The sequence below is a fragment of the Doryrhamphus excisus genome, linkage group LG11 (assembly GCF_037039965.1).
Source record: "Doryrhamphus excisus strain RoL-2023G ecotype Guam linkage group LG11, RoL_Dexc_Guam_v1.1, whole genome shotgun sequence".
Lineage (NCBI taxonomy): Eukaryota > Metazoa > Chordata > Actinopteri > Syngnathiformes > Syngnathidae > Doryrhamphus > Doryrhamphus excisus.
Genome location: NC_136367.1, coordinates 7103470 through 7122639, shown reverse-complemented (window position 1 = coordinate 7122639; position 19170 = coordinate 7103470). Strand labels below are relative to the sequence as shown.

Genomic DNA, 19170 nt, shown 5'->3' with positions numbered 1-19170 from the left:
GAGGACGCTCACCTTCAGGAAGACGCTGCGATGGACGGACGACGATTTGACCACACGTACACCCGGGACGCTCAGCACCTCATCCTCGCTGTCGTCTTCCTGCTCATCCAGCGAGAAGGAGCGCAGGCCGTCCGTGTTCACCGGTTTGGTCTTGATGTGACCGTTGCTATGGTTACTTCGGCCGTGGTGAGAAGATGTGGGCGGGGCCTCGAGTTCCTCCATCAGCCACTCCATCTCATCCTCTCCTGCATCTTCGTCCATGTTAACCTGAGGAGCAACACGCCTTCCTTCAACTTTCACGTTCTTCATCATGATGCACGATAATTACAGTGCATCCGGAAAGTATTCACAGCGCTTCACTTTTTCTACATTTTGTCATGTTACAGCCTCATTCCAAATTGTATTAAATTAATCTCTTACCTCAAAATTCTACACAAAATAATCCATTATGACAATGTGAAAAAAGGGTTTTTTGACATGTTTTGAATTTATTAAAAATAGAAAACAAAAAAATCACATTTACATAAGTATTCACAGCCTTTGCCATGAAGCTCAAAATTGAGCTCAGGTGCATCTTTTTTCCACTGATCATCCTTGAGATCTTTCTACAGCTTAATTGGAGTCCACCTGCAGTAAATTCAGTTGATTGGACATGATTTGGAAATATAATAACTGTCTATATAAGGTCCCACAGTTGACTGTGCATGTCAGAGCACAAACACCAAGCATGAAGTCAAAAGAACTGTCTGTAGACCTGCGAGACAGGATTGTCTTGAGGCACAAATCTGGGGAAGGATACAGAAACATTTCTGCTGCTTTGAAGGTCCCAATGAGCACAGTGGCCTCCATTATTCGTAAATGGAAGACGTTTGGAACCACCAGGACTCTTCCTAGAGCTGGCCGGCCTTCTAAACTGAGCGATCGGGGAAGAAGGGCCTTAGTCAGGGAGGTGACCAAGGCCCCGATGGTCACTCTGTCAGAGCTCCAGCGTTCCTCTGTGGAGAGAGGAGAGCCTTCCAGAAGGACAACCATCTCTGCAGCAATCCACCAATCAGGCCTGTATGGTAGAGTGGCCAGACGAAAGCCATCAGACCAGAGAATTTTGTTTCTCATGGTCTGAGAGTCATTCAGGTGCTTTTTGGCAAATTCCAGACGGGCTGCCATGTTCCTTTTACTAAGGAGTGGCTTTCGTCTGGCCACTCTACCATACAGGCCTGATTGGTGGATTGCTGCAGAGATGGTTGTCCTTCTGGAAGGCTGTCCTCTCTCCACAGAGGAACGCTGGAGCTCTGACAGAGTGACCATCGGGGCCTTGGTCACCTCCCTGACTAAGGCCCTTCTTCCCCGATCGCTCAGTTTAGAAGGCCGGCCAGCTCTAGGAAGTCTTCCATTTACGAATAATGGAGGCCACTGTGCTCATTGGGACCTTCAAAGCAGCAGAAATGTTTCTGTATCCTTCCCCAGATTTGTGCCTCAAGACAATCCTGTCTCGCAGGTCTACAGACAGTTCTTTTGACTTCATGCTTGGTGTTTGTGCTCTGACATGCACAGTCAACTGTGGGACCTTATATAGACAGTTATTATATTTCCAAATCATGTCCAATCAACTGAATTTACTGCAGGTGGACTCCAATTAAGCTGTAGAAAGATCTCAAGGATGATCAGTGGAAAAAAGATGCACCTGAGCTCAATTTTGAGCTTCATGGCAAAGGCTGTGAATACTTATGTAAATGTGATTTTTTTGTTTTCTATTTTTAATAAATTCAAAACATGTCAAAAAAAACCTTTTTTCACATTGTCATAATGGAGTATTTTGTGTAGAATTTTGAGGTAAGAGATTAATTTAATTCAGTTTGGAATGAGGCTGTAACATGACAAAATGTAGAAAAAGTGAAGCGCTGTGAATACTTTCCGGATGCACTGTATACGACATCATACCGATAGATCCCACAACAAAAATGTTGCATGCTAGTTGTATCCAATGCTGTGTGATGAGTGGGAAAAAAACCCCCATCAAGTACACAAAAAAAATCAGCCACCTGAAATCTGCTGCTGGGAGAGTACACCAAATACTGGTGGCTCCTCCTGCTCTATACTCCAGTTCTCCTGATAGTACTGATGTCATATTTCCTTTGGACAAAACCTCCAGGTGTATTCCAAAAAGTAGATATAAAAATGTGTACCATATGTATCACCGATATCGGTGTGAGCAAAGAAAAGATATGCATCTCCGGTACCTTCGAGTATTTGTACGAAACTTGGCTGCCCCTCCTGCAGCATCCAGCAACCTTCTGAATCACCATCTCTCTGAAGTCATCAAAGACAAGCATGTTAAAAGACAAACAACTTTTGGGGGAATTTTGCCCATCATTCACAATCCTTATGTGAGCCATGAACGCATACGTCATTCATATAAAGTGACATGCACATTAAACAAACTACAGCGACATTGTTGTTGTTAATATTGTTATGCCGAAGGAAGTGTGTTATTGGCGTATTGACACCTCACCAGACCACACTTACTAGTGACGAGCCAGCTAGCAACTTGCTTCACCATACACTGGCCCGCAGCGCATCACCATGCTCAGCATGCCCCAGGCCACCACCAAATGATAACGCTGCATATTGGGGCTGCTGTTACTGCGGATGTTTTTACATCTTTATGTTCTTATGTGTTCATGTTTCACATAAGGCAGGGGCCACAAACTAGTGTCCTGCGGGCCACAGTTGGCCCGCGGTCCGCGTGTTTGATATGAAAGTTTAATGCTAGTGCGGCCCGCGCAAGTTTGATATGGATGCTGTATGGTATCATGTGCCCAGAAAAAATGATTACGTTTGATTAATGTTCATGTTAAATAACTGTTAATAGTTATCCTCCCTATCCGTGTGGAAGTGGTAAGTTTTTGGCTATTTAAGTTTAAAGGAAATAACTTGAAGGCGACCGTTTAGGTCGCTAGCTCTCTAGTTTGCGAGTTAGCATGTGTCTCAAGACCCTGCAGTTGCGCAATGTGTTGTAAATAAAAAGAGTATAAATGTGACTATAGTCGTGTTTTGTCATGTCTACAGGGCTCTAATAATGCTTTTAATCTGAAAAAAATCATTTGTCTACCCACCAACTATATGTGGTTTCTTAAGTTTTTATTATTTGCCGTTTCATTATTATTATTATTATTATTATTATATTTATTACTGATTGATTGATTTTCTTTATTCTTGATTTGTTTATTTATTTTTCATCTTATTTTGTGAAGAAAAATAAAAAGTAAGATATTTGAGAACAGTGGAACGTTTTATCAGAGCTTTTCTTGTAGAAAATTGGAACCAAAGCAAAGTTTTTTAATTTTTTTTGTTTTTAATAAATGCGTTGTGTTTTTTTTGTTTTTAATAAATGCGTTGTTTTTTTTTTTTTTTTTTGGAAAACCTGATGCGGCCCAGTCTCACCCAGACCCGAGCTCCAGGGGCCCCCCAAGTAAATTGAGTTTGAGACCCCTGACATAAGGATTGTGGATGATGGGCAACATGTTTTCCTTCAAGCACTTCCTTAGCGCCCTCACCTCCTCTCCCTCTTACGCAGCAGGAACGCCAGCAGACATGCAATCAGGCCCAGGAAGAGGAGGCTCAGCAGCATCCCCGCCACCTGGCTCCTCCTGGCCCCCGGAACGCCGTCATCGTAAAGCGTGCCCGCATCCACCGTCCTGCAAGGCAATGAAACGGACATGCCAAAGTTGTCTCAAGGGTGGTGCGTCGCAGAGGTGTACTCACGTGAGGCCGCACACGGCGTCGGTGTGCCACACGAACAGGTACTGGCATTCGTCCGTCTCCAGCATGAACTCGGGGATGCCCACGCCTGCTGACGGGTTACACTGGAACATGATGGTGGAAGACACCATTTTGGACATCTCCCGCCCGCACGCAGACTCGGAGGGCACCATCACGTCCAGATTTCCTCCTGACGTCAGTGATGCAGAAGGTATGTTTGAGTGGCAGCACGTTGAGCTAGTTTACAACTGAATGCCATAAATTTCACTTCCTTTAACTCTCTCTAATTATCTCCAAATGACACAATAAAAAACTCCTTTTGACATTGATGAACAAAAGGATGATGGATTAACTTTCAGGAGGCCGAGTGTGCCAAATTTGATCACCCATGCAGAAATTCTAAAGTACATATCGAGACAGCTTCAGATGGGGGCGGGAACGTTAAATACCTTTAATGAAATATTTGGCCTTGCTGGAGGAGCCAATTCGGCGCCTGTAGGCTCCATTGAGTTTAACCTGGCAGATGTTGGCGCCGACACAGCTGGGCAGGGAGCTGTTGGTGAGTCCAGACAACTGGATGTGGTAGATGTAGCGGTCCCCATTGGGCCGGATGTCTCCAGAGGCCTGGTGAGGGCTGAGGACAAGAGAAGGCGGAGTCAATAGAAAAATAAGGTCTTTAAAGACATAAGATAAGATAAGATATGCCTTTATTCGTCCCTCAGTGGGGAAATTTGTATTGCACAGCAGCAAGAGTACAGAATCAGTTAAGCAGTACAAAATACACAATATAGAAAAATAAACAATATAAACAACCCAAGTATTAACAAAATCAACAGTTTTTCGCAGAGTTATATACAATACAGTATGTAGATAATATGAAACAAGATAAGATATATGACCAGTCTATACACTGAGATCTTGCTAATGAGTTAATATGAGGCATTATAGAAATACTTCACATAGAACTTTGTATATTGCATTTAGAGCCTGTGGTTGATGAGAACTTCCACATAACTCCAGTAAAGTTCAACAGCTGGTCACTAATATCCCAGACACCTGAATTAAATGTACAGAAGAATGAGCTACTCTGTTTCACTGTTTGGGGACAACTAAATGAAGTGGGCCAGATCAAGGTGTGGAGTTATGTGACGTGTGTAGGTCATGTTTCTACCTGAAGTAAAGCTCTCCCAGGCTGAGGGTGGTGCCAGTGTCGGGGTTCTGGATGGTTCCGTTCACCATCTCCACCTCACGCTGCTTGATGGCACATGCCCAGCGCGTCTCCCAGCCAATCACAAAGAGGCAGGACGCCTGGTCGACGCTGCACGTAAAGATGTGGCATCAAACACTGACAGGGCAGGATGTTGAACACTCAGACTCCCATTGTTCGGCGCTTCAAGCGTATGTTTAGCCTGCGGTGCGTATGATGTATGTTTTAGTACAGAAATACACTCCATAATTGAGACTGCGCCTTATTGTAAGGAAAATACAATAACTCGATAATACAGTGTTTGTGAAAGCCCCGAAAGAGCGAGGGCGACTGTAATGCTTCATAATGGTGCCATAAGGAAGCAAACTTTAACTTTAAAGACAAACATGCTTCTGGCATTAACTGCAAGTTACAGAATGCCGAACTTGAAAGTAAATGAATGTTATCTTTAGGGTTGGGTATCGTTTACATATTAACGGTACCAAATGTATTTCAAATGTTAGTGTGGATGGCGGAACGTGTATGAGTCTACCACGTCAGAAATAAGCACTGCCGTTGGCGTGATAAAGGTGATACTTTGGCAATATCACCTTTAATCGTTGCCGGTGGCCGAGTCACACATTCATTTGGCGCCAATGGCCACTTCATTCTACTGTCTGGTTACTTCCGTTTATGTTGGCAAAACGACAGTCTTGGTACACATTAAAGGTTTCCTGAGAGGATTTAGCTGGAGTTTGGGCCTGTTTCAGGTTGCATGTCAGGTGTGTACCTGATGATGGCTGGGTGTCCCACTGTGGAGCCGCACATCAGCTGGATCTCCGTCTTTGCTGCCACGGCGTTGCCACACACGTCATCACCGGCTGAATAGTTGATGTAAATCTTTCCGTCTACATGAAAAGGAAAAGTTGACTTACATTTGGTATACACGGCAACTTGATCAGATCCCTGGAAGTGTTTTTTTGTAAAGTGGTGTGACTCAGAGTGATTCTTCCTCAGTTGGGATATTAGATTAGTAGCATTAAGGAAGGCGACTTACCCCCTTAACGCATAATCAGCTTAACAACCGTTGCAAATGTCATATTTACAATCCGAAGGCCAAATTTGGAAATAATTCCAGGCTGCAGACCTACTGAGCTAGCAAGCATTGTTGCTCTGTGGAACACGGTGCAATTTGATGAGGTCTCACTCACACATGGATATTAATATTGGCAAAAAAAAATGATGTTATGAGGCAATGTCATTTTTTTGCTAATACCGACCAATATCATGTGTCTCAATCCGATATCAGAAAAAAAAACAGCATTAGACAGCTCATCCTGAACTACACACTGCATCTAACCTCATCTAACCTCTCCAATACAAGCAGTCCATTCCAGACTCCGCCCCTGCAACAGCAGCATGTGCCAAAATGTTAAACATAGAGTAGGAGTGATGTCAGCCGTGTGTATTTTTCATTCAGGTCTGAAAAAGATGCTGCAGCTGAGTGCAAAACGAAGTGGTGTGCCTATGGAATCAAATTTTTTTTTCCCATCTTCTCTGCCACAACCCTTGTTCCTAAATAATTGATGGGTGGCAGTGATTTCCGTTTGATGTGATGTGATGTTTGTACAGCACCACTGACAGCGGTTTGGTACCTCTGGAATTGATCTTAGGACCTTGAGACTACAGACCAAGCACTCTACAAGCTGACCTAAGTTGAGTTTTTGTGTTTTGGTAGTTTTTCTTGCTCGTGCCATAATGCAACGCAAGCAACCCAGCGCTGTTAAACAGTGACATGACTGAAGTGAGAGAAACAGCAGCAAAAAGAGATACTTCTATGTTCTATGTTATATGAGGTAGTTTAGCATAGTAGATGTTATTATTTCCCACCTTTATAGCTCATCTTCTGAGTGTGGACGCGGCCTAGTGTCTGAGTCCTTCCTGCTGCAGAGCGCCGACACACTGTGGCTCCCTCAGGACAATCTGTCAGTCCCCCGTGAATCCCCTGACACAGGTTGATGAAATATCTGTGGAAGATGGAGGTGGAGGGTGAGCCACAAGAAGCAGCACAGGAGATGTCTTACGAGTCTTACGAGTCGCCTCGGTGGCTGAACTTCCACGGCTCGGTGAGGGAGGACAAGGCTCGCAGGTCAAAGGTCTGATGTTGGCTGACCAGCTTGCACTCCATCTTCCTGGGGGGGCACACGGCGCTGGTACTCCACTGAAAAGTGGCCGAGCAGCCGGCTGTTTCTGAGAGCAGCTGTGGGGAGCCATGGCCTGCCGATGGGTCGCAGGTAAACAATATGGACGACTGCCGCTTGGCAGAGGCTGCAGGGGAGAGAAAAATATGTATGAATAATATAAAAGCAGTCTTACGTCACCAGTTTCTCAGACAAAAGTATTTCTGGGGTCATTTCACCTGGCTCGCAGAACCCCCATTTCTTGTCCTGGTCATAGTTGGCGGTGGTGGCACACCACTTCCTGCCGTCGGTCCTGGCATCTGTGGTGCAGTCAGTGTACAACCTCTTCATGGACGTGAAGGGGAACACGCAGGCCTCGCCCTGTTGTGTGACTAAAACACATGATGATTAGGATCATTGTGCAGCGTGTTACGACATCACTTTAGCGATTTAGTGTACCGGGAGGGCATGGATCGCCACCGCCATATTGCATGAGAACAGCCTGCTGCTCGTGCTTGAAGTCCATCGTCATGGCCTTGCTGATGCCGAATGACAATGCTGATTTGTCAGAACCAGAGCCTGATACCCGGCAAACGGCGCTCCCTTTGCACGCGGGCTCAGCCACGGAGCTGCACACGTTGATGATGTAGCCGCTGGAGCCTAGTGGGACCTAGTGGGACCCATCACACCAATGGCAGCGATACCATCAACAGATACACTCTGACAGAAATAACAAGGAAGTTCTGTACTTACCTGCACTTCACCTGTGAGTGCCGACAGGTCGAAGGTGAACTGCAGCTGAGAGTCAGTGAGCTGGCACCCGCTGGTGTGGGTAGCATCGGAGCAAACGATGGGCGTCGCCCATTCAAAAATGTACACGCACCCCTGCAACCTGAGCATGCGAGGAGAGCCCTGGGAAGACAGAGGGTGGCATAAGTATGTGCCTGCTCAGGAAATTGGCAGAGCCACAGGAAAGGTGTACAGCAGGGGTGTTCAAACTGAGGCTGGCAACCTCCTTTCTGACTGGCCCACAGCACATTTTAAAATTACAAAATTACAGGAAAACCATCAAAAATGGGAAAAAAAGAGCAAAAAGGTTTAGTGCAGTCATTTTCAAATAGTGGGCCGGTCCCCCATGGGGGAACGTGGCTGTTGGGGGGGTATGACAGAAAATAATTGAGTACCACTGGCTTCGTGTAACACTGGCATGTCCACAGTGTGGCCTGTTGTTCTTTAATTAAGTCAATTGGTCAGTTTTCATTATTATTATCCTCTGTTATTAAAGGATTGATACCAGATTGGATTGGAAGCCAAAAAAGCGGCTGGGGAGATCCCTAGTGTGAACCCACAGCGCACTGACCAGCTCTACGCCTCTCTGGCAGGTGAAGATGATGGTGGAGGTGTAGTTCTGCTCTTGGTCCGACGCACACTTGGTGGAGCTGGAGTAGGTGATGGACACCTCGCCTGACGAGCTGATCTGAGGGCCGCTGGTCATGCGGCCAATGTCCTTTCATTTCAACACAGCGATTCCAAGTTTAGCATTCTGACAGTTCCTCGTATGTGTACATTTGGAACTCACAATTGGGGGCCCATTGTCTGGGTCCATACAGACGGCGGCACCAGGCGGGCAGGTTATCCCTGGGATGGGGTTAAGAGGCTGACAGATGTTGATGTAGAAGTCCGGAGAGTCATCGTTTTGATCCACATCATCATCTGAAACATAATAAAGAGAAAATGATGTGAGTCTACAGTGAATCTGGACCACATCAGGCTGGGTTGAACATGACATGAAGGCTTCTCAGACCTGTGGCGGTGTAGTATTCGTTGACATGAATCAGAGGTGTCAGGTCAATAATGGCAGAGCCGTTCTGGACTGAACATTTTACCTGAGAAGATGACATCGAGCGTCAATGAAGGTCAGCGGTGAGAAAATAATCAGAAACGGAAACAGGAACACAGACATCTTTACACACACAAATATACTCACAGGTTGCTCGCACACCAGGGGGGTGTGAAAAGCAAACAGGTGCGTGCAGGTGTCATCAATGGAGTCAATCAGGACGGGTTGTGGAGGGGCTGAGCTCATGCTGGGCGGCCTACAGAAGGTATCAGACATCTTCAGAGTTAGCCAGGAGTAGCTCTAGTTCAAGCGCAGCAGGGAAAGCGACCATACTTGCAGATGAAGTGGATGACAGTGTTGTGTTGGCGGGCGGGGTCTGCGGGACACGGGCTTCCTCCTTCATATGTCAGCTCCACGACGTGGTCCTTGTAGGACAGTTTCCTGCTGGACTGGCCGCCACTCAGCACGCCGCTGCCGCCATCTTTAATGCACACAGCTGCAACAAATGTCAATACACTTTACTGGGAGTGTCACCATACGCTCAGCTCGCAAGACAAGACGATATTTTATCATTACTTTTACCAAAACTACAATGACAAAACATAGGACTGGACAAAGATGTTTTGCTTTAACTGAAAGCAGTGGTCAACAGGGCATCATGGGTAACTTCGCCATGACGTGACAACAGCTACTGAAACAGGAGTCAGTCATTTCAAATATTCTAGTACTTTATTAGTCTACTTTGATGTGCATTGTCTACTTGGTCATGCAAGCTAATCAGTAATCAGTAGTTAGAACTAATCAGTAACTAACCAGGGCAGTTCTACACTGGTCTGCTTGTTTTCAGAAGTGGCAGTAGAGTGCTACACTACAGGGAATTTTTTTTTTCTTTTGTTTGTTTGGACATAGTAGCTAAAGTACTTTGTAAGCAGCACATGTCTGTAGGATGTGTATATTAGTCCTATGGAGTTAAAGTATCATCCGACCGCATGCATGGATGGATGATTCAAGCAAGTGCAAACTCGCGGGGAACTTTGAGCCCCGGAGGAAAAATGTTTTTTGAATAAGATGATTAAATATCAAATTGAGAATGATTTGCAGATGGAGTCATCACAACATAAATGAGCTCATTTTAGAGATGTTTCCCATTCATCTAGTTTCTCCCGGACGCCAGCATGCCAGACACCGGACGGAGAAAACCCATTTCGGCACTTGCACCAAACCCAAAGCTCATGACCATAGAAATATGTTATTTCAATGAATGTGAATATCAACTTTGATGTCAGACATACCGGTTCCGGGGCTACATCCCGCATTGGTCATGTCTCCACAGATGTTCATGCGGAACATCCTCCTGTCCCCATCATGGTCGTACACCGTGTAGCCTCCATCCCGGGTCAGTGAGTTCAAGTCAAACAAATGACCTGCAGGAGAAAATCATGACTAAGAATTACACAAGGACAAAAGTAAAAGGCAATTGATGAGCAAAAAAGGTGACCTGTCGCGGGGTTGGCGACTCTACAGCCGTCATGCTGGCTGCTGTTCAGGGGGCAGGCGGCGGCTGTTAACCACAAGAAAGTGTACATACACTCCTCAATGGCAGAAATAAGGGTTGGTCGGGAGTCCTGAGAAGGTAAAGGACTACACGTTACATTGCTGATGCGGTCAAATAAAGCATCTCTCTGCACTCTTTACATACTACTTGTTCTTTGTCACACTTGAAGCGAATAATGGTGCTCTTGTTGCGGACTCCGTCCGGACAGGGATGGCCACTGGTGTACTGCAGCTTCAGCACGCTCTTGTCCCACGTGGGACCCGTCTTCACCTCCCCCAAACTCACATATTCATCGCCAACCTTCACGCAGGACGCAGCATTGGATGGGCACTTCCAGGAACCTACCACGACATGACACCACCACCTTTGCATAATTGCGGTGACAATTCAAAAAAATAATCACAGTTTGCAGAACTTTTCCTGCAGCCTTGTCACTCAAACGTGCACAACGTAGGTGTGGCAACGCATCAGGAGACCACGCACCTCCCTGCGGCACCAGGGACCGGCACACGTTAATGTAGAACCGTCTGCTGGTGTCCTCAGTTGATGGCTCCACTTCCCAGTTTTGAGTCTCCGTGGCAAGAGGTGAGAGGTCATATGAGTGTCCCAGTCCATCGCTAGGGACAGGACACAACAAAGATAAAGTTATGGAGTTATGGAAATCAAATACCAGTGTCATCTTACTGGTAGGAGCAGCTGGTGCTTTTGACAGGAACACAAGCGAGAGCAGTGGGCCAGGTAAACAGGTACGTGCAGTCTGGAGTCTCCTTGATGAACTCTGGTGCTCCCTATAGAAAGAAAAGCACATACAGTGATTTGCTATTAAGTAGAAGAACTGCTGTCTTGTGTTGGAAGTGTGAAACCTACAGGGTTCCTGTTGGGGTGACAGGAAAAGTAGATCTCCGTGGATCTTTGGTATATCTGGTGGCACTTTTCTCCGTTGGTGTAGTTCAGGATGAGCTGATCTCCCACGTAAGTCAGATGCTGGTTGGCCATTCCTGCACACACAAACACCAATTACATCCAAAGATGTGACAAATTAGTTTAGACATGAGCAAATGACCCACCTGCTATCTTGTGGGAGCTTCCTTCTACTTGACAGGAGGAGACAACATCACTTCCTGTGTCTTTGTCGGTGCAAACGCCTCTCTGGAGCCCCGTGCAGACCGACAAGTGGTAGATGTACTTGTCACGTCTCACTGGGTAGTCTTTCCCCTTCAAAGAGCTCAGGTTGAACTCGTAGCCGCTCCTTGGGTCACGGACACGACACTCATCCCCTAGAGCAGAGCAGAGAGCGAGCACGATACTATATTAAAATTAAGATTAAGATAAGATTAAGATATGCCTTTATTCGTCCCTCAGTGGGGAAATTTGTATTGCACAGCAGCAAGAGTACATAATCAGTTAAGCAGTACAAAATACACAATATAGAAAAATAAACAATATAAACAACCCAAGTATTAACAAAAATCAACAGTTTTTCCCAGAGTTATATACAATACAGTATGTAGATAATATGAAACGAGATGAGATATATGACCAGTCTATACACTGAGATCTTGTTAGAGAGTTAATATGAGGCATTATGGAAATACTTCACATAGAACTTAGTATATTGCATTTATATTCGCTCCAGCTTCCCCAACTCAAGTCCACATTGGATTTGTGTCAGCTGATAAACGGTGGCTATTATAATATATATATTACTATATATACTATAAATACTATATATTATAACTTTGACCAAACCTTTTCTTCTCTGGCGCATGGCGCCGTTTAGGTTTGTCTAGGTTTGTCTTTTGCCAACATTTGGCCAATAAGAGCGCGCTTGGTGCTTTATTAGCATATTCCAACATTAACATAGACAGCTACTTCCCCCTGGCCATCAGACTGCTCAATGCCAAATAAGCCTCTACCTGCCCACACACACACGCTAAACTTTAAATTATTATTATTTATTCTAAATTATTTCAATTATCTGTACAAATTACTGTTTATGCTGTATATTGTTCATATTTGATGTCATCTATTTATTCTCCACATTATTATTTATCATTATACGGGAGCCAGGCAACGACATTTCGTTGGCAATTTCACTGCTGTGTTATTGTGCAATGACAATAAAGAAAGTCTATCTATCTATCTATTAACCAATTACGGACATGAATGATCATGGCAATGACGACACTGTCTTAACTAAGTATTTAGAAGATGCTACAACATACTGTATACTATATTTGCTCCAGCTCAACTCAACGGACGTTGTATTCAGTGCAGTTGATGTATTAATAAGCTTGTCGTGTGTAACGGTTGTTATACGGATCTATCTAGAAATATGAAAATATCAGCTCTATTAATGCTTCCCATTCTGCATTATGAGAATGCACATGAGTGTGACTAACCTTTGGACTTCCTGATGGGACAGGCCTCAGATGTCCTCCAGACAAAAACGTACTCACAACCGTCCTGCCGGTCGAACATGGGGGAGCCCTGAAATCACAAGCACACAAAAACAACGGTGATGTTTGAACACAAAGGCGGGACTTTAAAATGAGACAAAATAAAGTGGTAGCTGATGCAGACGTAGCAATAAGCAAAAAGCCAACATCGCTGATCAATGCCGTTATTGATTACTCACAGGGCTGTCGTCACACAGCAGGATGATGCGTGTCGAGTAGCGAGACGAAGCACCACAAGGGTCGCCGTTATGATAGACGATGCTGATGGAGCCACCCTGCGCCACCTGGGGACTGGCCTGGACCAGACCCAGGTTGTAACTGGTGCTGCCAATCACCTGGCACGCACCCAGAGGCCCAACTGGAGCGAGACATTGTTGCAGTTTTTTAAAGATAAACATACGGCCGTGTCATACAACACAAAGAGGATGTGGACTCTGACCGGGACAACCCTTCACAGAGGGGAGGGGTTTGCAGACGTTGATGTAGAAGCTGCGTGACGTCACTACGTCTGTATCTATGGCAACCCAGGGTCTGCCATCTCCGTCTCGGGCGAGGCGACTCAAGTCATACTCGTTGCCATGGGAATCTACAGTTTAGTGGAAAAGGTGATGATCTTCCGAAGTTGCGGAACGTGGGACTGCATTGTGTCCATACCGATAACACGGCAGTCCACCGGGGCAGGGACGCAAGCTAGAGCGGTGGAGAACTCAAAGAGCACGTTGTGGACCACGTGGCTGGGCGAAGTGCTCAAGTCCTCCCGCAGCAGCTTCAGTGAGCCAGGGTGAGCGGTTTGATTGCATACAAAATTAATGCTGAAGGTGTCCCGAGTTGCTGAAAAGAGAAAAAAAGAAAGCAAAGACTTTCAAAAAAAGAAAGACTAATCTGAAACATCTGCGTATGGTATCATATTACCTGTAGGATCATCCCGAGGTCCCTTGTATGTTAGTTTCAGGAGGCCATCTGTGGAGTACTGCAATGTCTTCTCCACCCCCACCGGACTGACGGGACGCCCATCTTCCAACTCACAGCCTGCCATTCCCGGTCCACAGGCTTCCAGGTCTGCACAGATGTTCACCTACCAGGTGGGACAAAGGTAATGAACTCTTCAGCTTGCTTTCTTTCGCCAAATGCTGGTATTTGTTGACTGTATGTGTTGTACGGATAAATAATGTTTGCAAGTAAGTAACTATGTCGATGCACATGTAGGTCTTACCAGGAAGTCCTTTCCATTGGCTCTGGTCTTGTATCCAGTCTTGGAGGCCAGAGGCTGCAGGTTGAACTCCAAGCCGGTGTTGGGGTCCATCACAGCACAGCTCTTGAGAAGAAAGGGTCATCATGTTCATATACGTATATCATTCCAGGCGCAAGCAACCAGGGGCAGGATGTGCCAGAAGCGACTCACATTATTCCTGGTGGTGGTGATAGCGCAAGCAGCTCTGGTCTCCCATATGAAGTTGGCGGTACAGTTCTGGTAAATGAGGAACCGCGGGCCCATTGACTGCGTGGTGATGGATACAGAATAAGTAACTCGAGCAGGATGTTGAGCCGCCCGCATATCGCAAACGTACCCAAGTCCCCCTGGAGCACACCAGGTGGATGCGTGTCGAGTACGTCAAGTTTTGGCCATCAGACTGGCAGGGGGCGCCGTCGGTGAACTCCAGCAGCAGCCGGTCTCGTCCTTCGATGATGGGGCCGCGCTTGGAAATACCCATGTTGCTGACGGACACCGCTTCCTTTGGATAGCCCTAGAGCACAATATTTATTACCTTTTGAAGACAAACTACTATTGTTTATCGGTCTACACGTCTCAAAGGGAAACGGTTCACACCTGCGTGGTGGTGTACTTCATCTGACAGACCGAGGCGTTGCGGTCGCAGCCCATGACGGCGTTGATGGGTCGACAGATGTTGATGTAGTACTTCCTCAGGCTCGGACCCGTGTCAGACAGGTCCATGGCTTGCCAGTTGCCGGCAGAGGATGTGCGAGACAAGCTGAAGACAGGAGGAGAAAAGACTGATGGTTGGCGTACACCTGGTTAGAACACAGGGCTCTACATTAAAAACAAAAATGACTGGCCCATGGGGAATCCTTAAGGTGAGAACTACTTGCCCGAACTTGCCCCATGTAAAATGACAAGACTGCCATCATGATATCATATATCGATATATATGCTGATAATTCATCAGATAATAGTACTGACGCATTGTATTTGGAGGAATGTCTGAAAAATTGTGAAGATGTATGTTAACATGGCATGCCATACTACCTTACACATGGTAGTCGTAGTAAGCAGTGATATTTATAAGTTGTGTACCACAATGAAACATTATTGAATAGACACATTTGTGTCCTAGTAAAGTGTTTTTAATTCAGAAAAAAATGCTCAATGGTCAAACAATAATTTGTGAAGCAAAGGTGAAAAAAATCCACAGAGAAATGGAAGCGCTAGATTTTGTAGCTTGTGCAAAATCAGCACTTGGTATTGGATCTAATCGGTGGTGTTTCATTGTGACCACTTCAAATTGTCACAGCAATGTGATTCACTCACCTGTGCCATCATTTGATTTGCTGCCGCTAATAAAATACTTGTTTAGGAGGCACTGCTTCATCACTTTTTGCTGTTTTCCTTCACAAGTTGTTGAACAATTAGACCATGTTGGCAGGGACGCCATGATAGATGTTTTCCTAGTCAAACCATCGCTGATTGGTTGATCGCGAACAAGAACGGGTGTGGGTAAAACGCGGACTGTGGACTGCTGATCGCGGTCTAAATAAACGATTCTGATTGGTCCATTTCAAGATTTGCAAGGATTGGTTTGCAAATTACCACCGGCATTACGCAGTCCGTGTTTTACCAACACCCAACAAGAACCTCTTTAAAAAAAAACTCTTGGCAGTATGGCATGCCAAAGTGCACTTGCCCCACGGGAATATCACTGATTGGATTTACTTGCCCCAATTATGTTTTAACTTGCCCCGAGCCATCGGTACATCGTTATTGTCGAGCCCTGAATATTAATAAATGGCTGTACCTGGATAGGTCATACTGGTCCAGAGTGTTGGGATCCGTCACCAAACACTCATGAGGCCTTTCAGGACACGCGTACGACGTATACCAGCGGAAGTTATAAGTGTACTTGTCCTCCACCTGCATTGAGCAAATATTATCATCACATCAGAAGCTACTTGAAAGCGATAAGAAAAAAAATAAAAACAATGGGGGTAGTCTACCTGGAATTCAGGTTTTCCAGCACCCGCTTCGGGGTCACAAAGGAAGGAGATGAGTGTGGATCGGAGTGTGTGTTGCTCATTGTTGTACTTGGAACCATTGCTGTAGGACAACTGGATCAGGCCGTCATAGTAGGACAGTCTGGAGTTTGCTTCCCCAAGACTCCAACTACTACAAGAGCAAAAACATACAAGACACATGACATGCAAATGAGCAAATACAGAGCTCAGGTTGACCAATAGGATCAGGACAGGATCCTCCATATCCGCCGTCCTCATACATCTGAATTTTGTCATTAAGGTTCGCACTTCAGTCATTGGAGAAATGAACTAAATATCGTCTGAGAAGAAGAAAAGTATATTTTATTGACCTTTTTTCTACTTGGCACGCGCCTGCCTTTTCAGGACACGTGGCGGCTTTAACCGTGCCGCATACGTTGATGTAGTAGTCGTAGTTGTCGTTGGTCAGGTTGTAGAAGCCGCCGTCGGCCTTGGAGAGTGGCGACAGGTCAAAAGAGAAGCCTAGCGGGAACAAGTGTTGAATGACTTTCTTCCCATCACATTCAAGAACTTTCCTCAAATGGAAGACGGAAGCGTGTGAGATGCTTACCAGCCTGAGTGTCCTCCACCTTGCAGTTGTCCCCCCGTGTCTTCGAGAGGACGCACGCGGCGGCGGTGTACCACTCCAGCTCATACATACAGCCATCAGACGAAATGCTGCGGAGGACGGGGGCGCTCTCCAGATCGCCTGCGAGGACAGACCAGAGATCAGCAGGTCACCGGTGCAGCGGAACCTTCGTGTTCCTCATGAATGCATTCCAAAAGGTTTGACGAAAACCCAAATATACAAATACTGAGGCAATTATTAATTATAGACACACAAAAATATTAGAGGACGGATGTTATTTAGCCTTGATGCAGGCGTTTAAGTAGTAAGACTATTGACTGGCCACGTCCTTGAGATCCTTTTCAAGGTCCAGGCCAAAAGCTACGGGAGTTGACATCCACACAAAAACATTTTAAACTCCAGTTGGGACGTCTGGAGACATCACCGCCTGCACGTGACACAGTATGATTCTTCTTATTGATATTATGATTCAGCACACCTGGTTTACACTTGAGGGTCAGGATAGTCTGAATCCTTGTCGTTTTGCTGCATAAATCTCCGTCAGTGTACACCAGTCTGATGTCATTTCCTTTTTCGGTCTTCTGGGGGGACGAGAGGAAGCTCCCCAGGCTGGTGACCTTCTGGTCTTTATCTAAGACAGAAAAAAAGATGACATTGAATATTTCTGGCGACAACAAATGATCTCCATGCAACATGCCGTATTTTCACACTTTTTGTCCTCGTCAGGTTTGTCTTGCCACTGATAGTCAGGTGTGACATTGAACAGCCAATCATACTAACATGAACCAAGGAGTTAGTATTACCATCAACAGCAGTGAGAGGGCGCTCTAGGCTTGGGACAACTATATTGTATATTCATTTCATTTTCTACCGCTTTTCCTCACCAGGGTCGCGGGGGTGCTGGAGCCTATCCCAGTTGTCTTTGGGCGAGAGGCGGGGTACACCCTGGACTGGTGGCCAGCCAATCACAGGGCACATATAGACAAACAACCATTCACACTCACATTCATACCTATGGACAATTTGAGGTTGCCAATTAACCTAGCATGTTTTTTTAGAATGTGGGAGGAAACCGGAGTACCTGGAGAAAACCCACGCATGCACGGGGAGAACATGCAAACTCCACACAGAGATGGCCGAGGGTGGAATTGAACCCTGGTCTCCTAGCTGTGAAGTCTGCGCGCTATCCACTCGTGCCGCCCTATATTGTATATTCATTCATTCATTCATTTTCTACCGCTTTTTCCTCACGAGGGTCGCGGGGGTGCTGGAGCCTATCCCAGCTGTCTATGGCCGAGAGGCGGGGTACACCCTGGACTGGTCGCCAGCCAATCACAGGGCACATACTATAGACAAACAACCATTCACACTCATATTCATACCTATGGACAATTTGGAGTCACCAATTAACCTAGCATGTTTTTGGAATGTGGGAGGAAACCGGAGTACCCGGAGAAAACCCACGCATGCACGGGGAGAACATGCAAACTCCACACAGAGATGGTCGAGGGTGGAATTGAACCCTGGTCTCCTAGCTGTGAGGTCTGCGCGCTATCCACTCGTGCCGCCCTATATTGTATATGTGTATTTTTATTTTTTATTGTATTTTTTTTACTGCAGCCACTTAATAGTCTGGAAAATAGGATGAATGGAAATCTCTGTGTGAATCACCTTCTTACCTACGGCACATAAGGCAGCGCTCTCCGGGCAGCCTGCGGCCCCTCCCGCCTGGATGACTTTGTGGCAAACGTTAAGGTAGAAGCGTTTGGAATCCAGTTTCGGAGATTCGGCATTTACCACCTCCCAGTTCAAGTTCAGCCCTGACTCTGAAACATTTAGGACACAAAGACAAATGACTTGTTTTCAATCCATAAAAAATAAAACTGAATTTCCAAACTCACCAGGGTATCTGGTGAGGGGTGAAAGGTCGTAATGCTTTCTTCCATCGGTGACCCGACACAGGAGATCCTCCTTCTCCTTGATGCAGGCGTGGGCCGTCTGCCACTCAAAGTAGTATGTGCAGTCGGTCTCCCCAACAAACACTGGAGCTCCTACACCCCCATTGGCTGAGCAGAACACCATAAAGCAGAAAAGGATGAGCTGCCCCGCCCCCGCCACCAGGCCACGCCTCATGCAATGTTCAACCCAAGCTTCATACTTGCGTTCCTGTTGCATTCAAAGTTAATGATGGTCATCCGCTGGAAGCCAGTAGAGCACATGGCGCCATCAGGGTAGATCAACGTCAAATCTCCATCAGAGTAACTACACCAGATAGGAGGCATGTTAAAAGCGTTCCAGGGTGCATACATTTCAAAAAGCCATGAGCACACATTAC

The 19170-nt window shown here is 46.0% G+C and overlaps 1 protein-coding gene across 1 annotated transcript in view; it reads right to left on the bottom strand.

The window, feature by feature from the left end:
• igf2r (insulin-like growth factor 2 receptor) overlaps window positions 1–19170 on the bottom strand; it is a 31366-nt gene that overhangs the window by 2326 nt on the left and 9870 nt on the right. The window contains exons 10-50 of the mRNA XM_058069479.2: window positions 18994–19097; window positions 18737–18901; window positions 18515–18661; window positions 17314–17466; window positions 16818–16955; window positions 16579–16729; window positions 16211–16379; window positions 16012–16127; window positions 14808–14970; window positions 14548–14724; window positions 14382–14477; window positions 14193–14294; window positions 13892–14054; window positions 13634–13810; window positions 13419–13565; window positions 13159–13337; window positions 12923–13010; window positions 11588–11797; window positions 11388–11518; window positions 11205–11308; window positions 11004–11137; window positions 10665–10861; window positions 10464–10590; window positions 10258–10389; window positions 9299–9461; window positions 9113–9221; window positions 8930–9011; window positions 8705–8838; window positions 8486–8632; window positions 7879–8037; window positions 7585–7795; window positions 7365–7517; window positions 7039–7273; window positions 6836–6972; window positions 5736–5853; window positions 4931–5077; window positions 4209–4393; window positions 3763–3949; window positions 3555–3695; window positions 2238–2307; window positions 13–267 (exon numbers count right to left, since the gene is read on the bottom strand). Of these exons, the coding sequence (XP_057925462.2) occupies window positions 13–267; window positions 2238–2307; window positions 3555–3695; window positions 3763–3949; window positions 4209–4393; window positions 4931–5077; window positions 5736–5853; window positions 6836–6972; window positions 7039–7273; window positions 7365–7517; window positions 7585–7795; window positions 7879–8037; window positions 8486–8632; window positions 8705–8838; window positions 8930–9011; window positions 9113–9221; window positions 9299–9461; window positions 10258–10389; window positions 10464–10590; window positions 10665–10861; window positions 11004–11137; window positions 11205–11308; window positions 11388–11518; window positions 11588–11797; window positions 12923–13010; window positions 13159–13337; window positions 13419–13565; window positions 13634–13810; window positions 13892–14054; window positions 14193–14294; window positions 14382–14477; window positions 14548–14724; window positions 14808–14970; window positions 16012–16127; window positions 16211–16379; window positions 16579–16729; window positions 16818–16955; window positions 17314–17466; window positions 18515–18661; window positions 18737–18901; window positions 18994–19097 (6103 nt within the window). The remainder of the gene's footprint in view (window positions 1–12; window positions 268–2237; window positions 2308–3554; window positions 3696–3762; window positions 3950–4208; window positions 4394–4930; window positions 5078–5735; window positions 5854–6835; window positions 6973–7038; window positions 7274–7364; window positions 7518–7584; window positions 7796–7878; window positions 8038–8485; window positions 8633–8704; window positions 8839–8929; window positions 9012–9112; window positions 9222–9298; window positions 9462–10257; window positions 10390–10463; window positions 10591–10664; window positions 10862–11003; window positions 11138–11204; window positions 11309–11387; window positions 11519–11587; window positions 11798–12922; window positions 13011–13158; window positions 13338–13418; window positions 13566–13633; window positions 13811–13891; window positions 14055–14192; window positions 14295–14381; window positions 14478–14547; window positions 14725–14807; window positions 14971–16011; window positions 16128–16210; window positions 16380–16578; window positions 16730–16817; window positions 16956–17313; window positions 17467–18514; window positions 18662–18736; window positions 18902–18993; window positions 19098–19170) is intronic.